This window comes from Limulus polyphemus, unplaced genomic scaffold (assembly GCF_000517525.1).
Source record: "Limulus polyphemus unplaced genomic scaffold, Limulus_polyphemus-2.1.2 Scaffold2007, whole genome shotgun sequence".
Classification (NCBI taxonomy): domain Eukaryota; kingdom Metazoa; phylum Arthropoda; class Merostomata; order Xiphosura; family Limulidae; genus Limulus; species Limulus polyphemus.
In genome coordinates this window covers 35889-45206 of record NW_013667617.1, presented here as the reverse complement: position 1 = coordinate 45206, position 9318 = coordinate 35889, and the positions used below count along the sequence as shown (strand labels likewise).

Here is a 9318-nt window from a genome sequence, read left to right as displayed (position 1 = left end):
TAAGCCGTCTCCAGCCATTATTAGTCTCAAAGTGGGTTCCTCGTCATCGAATATATAAGTATAGTAACTTTTCAGTTTCTTTTCTAGCCTTTCATATTACATCTATACCAATAAAACAGCCTGTGTGTTTGTGTGTCAGTCATTCAGCGCCAAAAGCCGAGACATCTGGAACTTTGCAAAGAGAATTCTGAGGGTGTACACTTGGGTATTATTTTTATTATACACAGACTTTTCTCTGTGTTAAAATACTTTTTTATTTGCAAGCTTTTGGCACTCTTACCGGTGCCTTCTTCGGGCAACAATGTACTGGGCGATAAAACTATCTAGGCAACAGTTCGTAACAATAACTGACATCTGGTATTAAAGTTATTAAATGCATAGAATTATGATGAATAAATATGAATATAATACTACTGTCTGTTATATGTCCTTGTAACAACTTCGCAGGGTGTGGATGGATCTTCACTTGGTGTGGAGGTTCAATAGATCCATGTGGGGGTACATACAGATGTTCAGTTTTGTGTTTTGCAGTTTTTTTGGGCGTTTTTGCGTTTTTTACCACTACCTCGTCTCCTCTGGATGGACTTTCACCAAATTTGGTATGGAGGTTCATTAGGTAGGTCCATGGGGAGATACATACAAATTTTCAGTTGTGCATTTATAATAAACATAGAAGAATACAATTATAAGTATTATGTAGAGCAAAAATAAAATAATTTTTCATACTTCAAAAATACATTGTCTAGTTAAAGGTTTAATTTCACATCGAAACAACACAGATAATGTGTTTGTGTAAGTTTCTGATTATTGTCTTTGATTTTAAATTACAAAATAAGTTGAGTAGTTTGACTAGCTGAGAGAGTGATTGATTATACCAATTAAATCGAGGGCCGAACAAGAGTTTAGGTTTTATTCTGTACAAAGTTTTTAAAAAACTTGTTGTTACAAAACTGTTATTGTTCTATATATTTTTCTAAAGAATAAACCACACATAAAAGTGTTAAATCCATATTATTGGCGGAAATGATTATATTTAAATATTTGTTCGTTTGTATCTAAAAAAACTATTTTCAAAATAGGTGTGAGGTTAAAGAATCTTATTATATAGTTATAATTTCAAATAAAGCCTTACATAGTCAAAAAAATTAGTTTTACATATCGATCACAAAATTTGTAGAAAAATGGCACTGTTGTATTTTTATCATTTAAGAGTTATTTCAGTGATTGTGTGTTTGAACAAACAAAATTTCTGATTTTCAAATTGATACAAAAAAAAAGTCGTTATTACCCGTACAGCGAAAAAACAAATTTGACTTAATGTAAAAAAAAAGGAGATTCCAATGATGCAAAACTTTCTTCAAGCTAAGTTTGTGTCTGTCTGTTCGCATCTTTCAGCCCCTATAATAGTAGGCCTATAAAAGATATGGATTATGCGTCATCATCATCATCACCATGTGCCGTCTTCCTGAGGAAGGTTGGCTGCCACAATCCTTCACTTCTGTGCTTTTCTCACCAGATTTTCATATTTTACTATCTCAATCCACTATTTAACGTTTGTTATCCACTCTGATTTTGGTCTTCCCGATATATTTTCCCTTCTATTTGATCCTCTGGTAGGACTCGCTTGATGTTGTCTCGTCTCACCACTAGGTGGTTGTTGTATCTTTTCACATTCACCATACTGGGAACTTCATTTGTTACCTTGTCTATCCAGGATAGATTAAGCCTACTCATGTTTAATGTCACATTTTTAGTGTCAATGAAAACTTCGAAATCTATTTTTTTTCCAAAAAAGACGGACCGGATTTTTGGTCTGATTTAAGTGGTAATAACGTCAGAAAGATGTCTGTGTATTTTATGGAAAGGTGTGCTGCCATAAAAATCCATCAAACGTTGTCGTGTTTACTGACAAGCAAGACTAACGTTTTTTATTGAAGACAAGTTGAACCCGCGAAATTCTGCAAAAATAAACAGGTTTTTATTCACTTTACTTTGAGAGGGGAGTTAGGCATGATAAACATTTTTGACGCTGATTATGTACCTCAGAGTAAAATGTGGAGAAAAAACAAACAAACAAATTCTGATTGCCAATCACAAGCAACAAAAGCGATAGACTGGGACTCGACAACAAACCAAAAATGTCGTTTTTCAGAATTATTTCAACGACTGTTAAGGGGGGTGGGGTAGGGTGAATTATACAATCAATCTATCATTTCGTTTGTTTTCTTTCATTTTTACGCTCTTAAGCCATTTATCTCACGGAAATATGATCATTTGACATGTATTGCTACATGAAAAGCGAAATTGTGATATTCTTCCTGTTTAAAAATAGCGTTGTAATGTGATGGTCTATCCTGCTTATCGTTGGTAAATAGTAGCCCAAGAGTTGGCGATGGGTGGTGTTGACTAGTTGCCTTATCTATAGTCTTACCTCTTCGAAATTATGGATGGCTCGCGCAGACAGCCCTCGAGTAGCTTTGTGCGAAATTCAACAAACAAAAGCTTAAGAACTTAAATTATCATGGAAACAGTAGCACTTGAATTGGAGATAGGATATTTAATATTGGTTAAGTATCTGGGCATCAAAACCCGTTTATTGACATAGAGTTCGAATTTTAAATTATTAATAGTTAAGAAGTTTTAACTAACTGTTCTTTCCTCTAGATATATATATATATGTATATAATTAAAAAGGAGTTTGTTTTATGGAAATTGCAGAGGGCGTCAGTGTACATCTTCATTATATTATGCTTGAACGTCTTTCCCAGTATTGAATCAATATCGTTACATACAACTAAAATGAACGAATGTATACCATTTTCAAAATGTAGTGACGGCCATTTGTCGCATTGAATAATGGTGAAATGTGGCAAGTTTTAAGAGCTGTATAGAAATCACATTTAAACTGAGATTATTGTGACAGGAAGTACTTAATATTTTTAATACTTGTTGTTTGGTCCTTTGAAATATACGAAAAAATTTTAAAACAATGGGAGGGTAGACAGATATTAGAAACACATGAAGTACAAAAAAAAGTAAAAAAAAATAGGCCAAAATGCAACTTCCTGTAAAAATCTTTTTAAAAAATACTTTCAGTATGAAACATGAAATAATGTCATTCTGTACACTCTTTAGCATGAAGGAAATTTTTCTGTAATTTTCAAAGAATCAGATATAAAAATATGATTCTTTAACATTATCATTTTTGTTCAGTTTTATGTAGTTTATAATAATACCACATATTTTGTTAAAAAAGTCTGTGTTAATGTATGAATCTCTTATGTGATATTATACACAACACGTGGTCAGTCTTTCAGCAGTGCAATTACATAACAAATGTGTGTGCCTGAGAGAGATTGATGATCATAGTCACCTTCTCTTAGGTTTAACTCAGATTAATACTCAAATTAACGAGTTTACAATCTAGTGAAACCTTCAAAGATAAAGTATATCCTAAAGTATTGTTTTTGAGAAATTCATAAAGAATGTGCATTGAAATAAACTGATAAAATATAAATTAATACACACTTTAAAATTCTGTTAACATTGTAAAGCTGTAATGGAGAATCTGTTTAAAAATTTTAAATTTATTTAGCAGTTAAACAAAATTAGAGATAGCCATAATATACAGAAAAGATAGCTGGTTTGACTTTGAAAATAGCCTACAGATTTGTTTTCAAAAGGCAATGGGAAAGCTGATCGTTCTTTGTGAAGATAGGCCTATGATAGTGGTATTCATTTTATGTTATTCATATTTGTAAAATGTTTTTTTTTTCATGAACGAAAACGTATAGGTATAATGTAGGTGAAAAGTCTTTGCTCATTTGACCATTTATTTTCCATTACATTTAATGATTTAATATACATCTTTTAGTATTTGTTTATTAAAGGAATAATAGCATAGTCTGGTCATATTCTTCAACAAGTTTCTAGTTATTATCAATTATGAAGTTAGCAAATTTTTTGTCTGTTTACCTTTTTCTTTCCATAAGTTTTTAGCAACATTCTCTCTTCTTATATTTTAGTTTTCATCAAAATAATTAATTAAGTATTTTAACATAGTGACCTGGTACTTCACACTCAAGTTTGATGACAAACCAGTCTGTGTGATGTTTTATATAAGTTGTATTTTAACATAGTGACCTGGTACTTCACACTTAAGTTTGATGACAAGCCAATCTGTGTGATGTTTTATATAAGTAGTATTTTAACATGGTGATTTGGTACTTCACACTTGAGAGGTTGATGACAAGCCAGTCTGTGTGATGTTTTATATAAGTTGTATTTTAACACAATGGTTAGGTACTTCACACTTGAGAGGTTGATGACAAGCCAGTCTGTATAATGTTTTATATAAGTTGTATTTTAACATGGTGATCTGATACTTTACACTTGAAAGTGATTTTTTTATAATAATTAAGGTTTTTCTTTTGTATTAACATTATTGATACATATTCACAAATTATACAAATGAGCTTAAGTCAATGGAAGAATATAAATAACTTGGAAAATTTGTTTTTTATAAGAAATAGTTTTTGTAACCTCTCTGTGTTTTACACAATCAAAAAATACAGAATGTTTTTTAAAAAAACTTTTCAAGTGTTATTTAAGAGAAACAGATAAGATTATTATTTTCTACTTGAATCATTCATTATAATTTTCTTTTGTAAAACAGGAGCGACTTAACAAAAGTGAGAGACAGAGGTTTAGAGAAGAAGCTGAAATGTTAAAAGGACTACAGCATCCCAATATTGTTCGTTTTTATGATTACTGGGAAGTGAGTCTCCCAAAGAAAAAGTATCTAGTATTAATTACCGAACTGATGACATCAGGAACTCTAAAAACGTAAGCTGTGTTTTTGTGCTTAGAACTGCATAACCAAAATTTTGAGTAAAGAACTTTTCATTGGAAAATAAAATAAGATATTCAAAAGATAATGGTTTGGTGATTAAATTTATACTCTTATAGTTCAGGTATTTTGAGGTTATAGTATAGGTCTACTGTTGCTGTAATTCAACGAACTGTTTAACGGAAAAAATAAGGAAATGGTCGAATCAGATATTTTTGAATGGGTTGATTAGACAGTTTATGTAATATATTAGTTTTTGTATGTCTTTTTAAATATTATTAACTTGTGCTCAGAGCAAGCTACCTACTTCTTACATTCTCTCTTATAAAGGTCAGAATGTATTGATTGTTTCGTCAGTTGGATACACTTGCTGTTAACAATATTTTATTACGGTAATTCTGATATCCCACAAGGTTTGGCCAAGCTTAGGAAATTTACGTTATCCCTAAATATATATATGTTAAGCTAACATTGGAAAACGATCTTTATAATGAAAGTATGATAATAAAAAAAGTAATAAAATGATATACATTAAACATTCTAGCCAATACTGTTAATTAAAGTAACAATAAAGAAATAATACAGTACACCTTATTTATGGAAGACACAAAGATCAGCTCTTGGCTTCAAGCACTTCATTTAATATTTATAAATCAAACAGAAGTTTCATCATTTACAAGTCTAAATGAATGCCCTGAAAGCTCTATTACTTTGAAAAGGTGGTCTTCTCCTTGTGAGCTGTGAAGCTATATTTCGCTAACACAGACTCTGGGGTTTTAAGAATGCTGTTGTTGACTCAGTAAACAATTTACTGCAGAAATGAAAACAACGAGTTTCAGGAAGGGTGATATATAAATGTGCCACGAACAAATATTGTCATTGTTTAGTGAAACCTATTACAGGAAAATCATGTAGTCTGTCAGATTTTTATACATGTTTTACTTTGGTAAATGTACATTGTTTAGTGAAACCTATTACAGGAAAATCATGTAGTCTGTCAGATTTTTATACATGTTTTACTTTGGTAAATGTACATTGTTTAGTGAAACCTATTACAGGAAAATCGTGTAGTCTGTCAGATATTTATGTGTGTTTTACTTTGATAAATGTACTTTTATAATTTTTAGGTATTTGCGTCGATTTAAAAAGATCAACTTAAAAGTCCTGAAGTCATGGTGTAAACAGATCTTGAAAGGTTTGAATTTTCTTCACTCTCGTTCACCTCCCATCATCCACCGTGATCTAAAATGTGATAACATATTTATCACCGGGACAACTGGATCAGTAAAAATTGGAGACTTGGGACTTGCCACACTGAAAAATAGATCATTTGCGAAAAGTGTTATAGGTAGGTAGCACAGAATGGAATACCAAGAAAATAATTAACCCCCTTTTATTAGATCAAAGTTAGTTTAGTGGAAAATGTGGTGTTTGGAAATAAATCCAGAATGTGTAAAGGAAATAAAATTATTGCCATAATTATATTAATTTGAATATAAATCAGCCGAGCGGCTTGGCAAAAGTGGTTTGGGAATGTTAGAATAAATTTCAGGTTATTTTTGATGAGACACGACTGATGGATCTCAGTGGAAGTCATGGGAGGGAAGAGAATTTTTAGCTGAGTAAATTTTAAATTATATATCAGTAATCATCCCTGTTTTAAGCAATTGACAGAATGTTGTAATAACCACAACAGGCACTCCAGAATTCATGGCACCTGAAATGTATGAAGAACACTATGATGAATCAGTAGACGTGTATGCCTTTGGAATGTGTATGCTGGAGATGGCTACCTCTGAGTATCCATATTCTGAGTGCAGCGGGCCTGCCCAGATTTATAAGAGGGTTACCAGCGTAAGTCGTGGTTTCTTACATTTCGTAGCCTAAGGTGAGCTAAGATTTGCTTTAAGTTTGGAATGTGTAGAGTGAATTTAAGTACTTCTATATTGTATTTAGGGTATTCCACCTCAAAGTTTTGGAAAGGTTGAAAATCATGAACTGAGAGAAATCATTGGTTGCTGTATTCAACTCTCAAAAGAAGAAAGGTGAGATAACATACTTTATAAAGCCTCCAGCAGGAACAATAACTGATAGTGTATCTTTATTTGTGTAGGTGGAGTGGTCATAGCATGCTTTAATCTGGATCTTAAAAGATGTTATTAAAATTGGTTCAGTTAGTTAATTTTCAGTCATAAAATCATCGTCTGTTCTCACCATAATTGAATCACAGGCCTAATTCATATTGCAATTAACAAATTTTATATATATATCTACTTAAGATCTTTTTGTATGTGCACATTTTAAATGTGAGATGATTTTCTAAAATTAACATGGAATTGACATTTAAAGTTCCATTACTGAATGTCCAAATAATGACTTGAGAGCCATGCATCTCTCTGGACATTGAAGTCTTCAAATCAAGTGCCATTTGCGAAGTAGATAATTGTTTCCTAGTGACTGATATCATCAGAACAACATTCTTGATTCCCTAGTAATTTTAATGAACATTTTATTACAGCCCTATCTGATCAGATCTTTTTATTAACATATTTGATTAAATGCATACATTTAGTGTTGATTATAAAAGATTATGTTTCAAAGGCATTGTAGGAGCTGATTATTAAGATATATTGAAATAGAGGTAGCCATTACACAAAATTAATCCATCAGACATGCTTATGTGTAAGTCATCTACCTTCTGCAGTTAAGATAACCAGTTTGTATTGTCTGGCTAAAAAAAAGGTTACGGTTGTTTGTTGGATAACCACGATAATTGGCCAGCAAGAGGAGATATTGCTCGACAATTGTTTTTCAGTGCAAAATTGCTTGAACATATTATTCTGTGTGTTGTCCTATATTTGTTTCTTTAAAACAATTTTTGTAATGAAATACGAACAACACAAACTTTTTTCATGTGAGGCTTAAATATAAGAGTTTCATATTAACACAAGTACATGTGGTTGAGCTTACAAATGTACCTAAATATATGATGTGCCTTAGGCCTAAGAATTTACTACATGTGTATGTGTTTATATAATATTGCCTTTTATTTCTAGTAGTCTGTAAGTTTGTAAATTTCATTCAATTAGTTCATTATTTCTTAATTTAAAATTGTAGTAAAACAATGAAATTATTTATAAAGATTTAAAGGAACTTCAATAATATATACAGATAATTGTCATTTTAACGTTAAATACCACCATTAATGTTTAAGTAACTGATATTCATGGGAGGGCATGAACAATAATGCAATCAGTGATGGTTTTAATCTCTCACAGTGTAGGCCTGTAAAACTTAAATAATCTCCAAATTCAAACTATCTAATATTTTTGTAAAATAGTGCAATATTTCAGTGATAATATAAGTTACTTTATTGGAATGCATGAACTATATTATATCATATGGCATTTCAAATATGGTGTCATAAAATCTGCAACTGAAAGCAAGGTATTAAGAGTATTATTTACTTCACGCTTTTAGTTTCAAGAGTTGAGCCTCTGCTATGTTTGACCAACTTTAATATAATTGAAAAGAAACTATTTAATGATCTGTAACTTGAGTTCGTATCCACGAGCTTAGCATCATAATTAACTCAGTCACCCTAAATACCATGTAATGGTAGAAACCAAACGCTTTTATACTTAGGCTAAAGTTATTCACAGTTCCTGTACTCTAAAGTTTCAATATAATTATCAAGGTATTTAAAATGTATTTAGTTAAATTTTACAAACCTTTTCTTTACAAAGTATTTAATGCATCATTCTCGTATGTGAGTTTATCAAACAAATACTGAAATTCTTAAAACTTTGTGTGCATTTGCCAGGTAGGGTTAGTTCACGTGGCAAACCATTATTTCAGAAACTGCTTCTGTTTAGATTTTGTTCAACTTAAAGATGAACAAGAATGTCTTAATTTCATGCCATTAACTGATAGTGGGAACACACATTGAATCTTAGTGAGCAGTTTTGTTTTCTTTCCTGTTAGAACACTCATGGTCAAAAACTGACTAAAACAAATAGGGTGAAATCACTCATTGCCTAACTAAGATACACAGGAAACCGTGGCAGTAATTAGTGGGATTAATTGTAATGTTGATGATATTTTTATATATATTTTGTTGTTTGTGATTCCTATGTTATTAGGGTTTTTGGAACTGAGAAAAGTTTGAAAACGCAAGTGATCTGGTGCATTAATAATGTAGAAATATACTTTTAAGAATCTGATGGGATACGTGAATATGTATTTGCAATTCTAGGGTTAACTTGCCAGTTTCTTTTTTAAACTACATCATATGGTAGACTGTAGGTAAGTAAACACAATGAATAATGACAATAGAAAATAATAAACATAGAATTCCTTTAACCCTATCTCAATGGGTCATGGGTCAAAGGCCATGTCATCGCGTTTGTTGACTCGCATTCAAAATTTTATTGAACTACTATTTTATGAATCTGTGTCAAAAAGTTTGG

The 9318-nt window shown here is 31.3% G+C and overlaps 1 protein-coding gene and 1 long non-coding RNA gene across 3 annotated transcripts in view; both read left to right on the top strand.

Annotated features, from left to right (window-relative positions):
• The window catches only part of LOC111087320, a 15932-nt gene extending 11719 nt beyond the window's left edge, over window positions 1–4213 (top strand). Inside the window, exon 3 of the long non-coding RNA XR_002612027.1 lies at window positions 4050–4213. This is a non-coding gene — a long non-coding RNA (uncharacterized LOC111087320). The remainder of the gene's footprint in view (window positions 1–4049) is intronic.
• LOC106465637 (serine/threonine-protein kinase EDR1-like) overlaps window positions 1–6912 on the top strand; it is a 51089-nt gene extending 44177 nt beyond the window's left edge. For both annotated transcript variants that reach the window (XM_013925872.2, XM_022393577.1), the window contains exons 3-6: window positions 4676–4845; window positions 5977–6197; window positions 6546–6703; window positions 6806–6912. In XM_013925872.2, the coding sequence (XP_013781326.1) occupies window positions 4676–4845; window positions 5977–6197; window positions 6546–6703; window positions 6806–6898 (642 nt within the window). In that variant the 3' untranslated portion in view covers window positions 6899–6912. The remainder of the gene's footprint in view (window positions 1–4675; window positions 4846–5976; window positions 6198–6545; window positions 6704–6805) is intronic.
• The last annotated feature ends 2406 nt before the right edge of the window (window positions 6913–9318 follow it).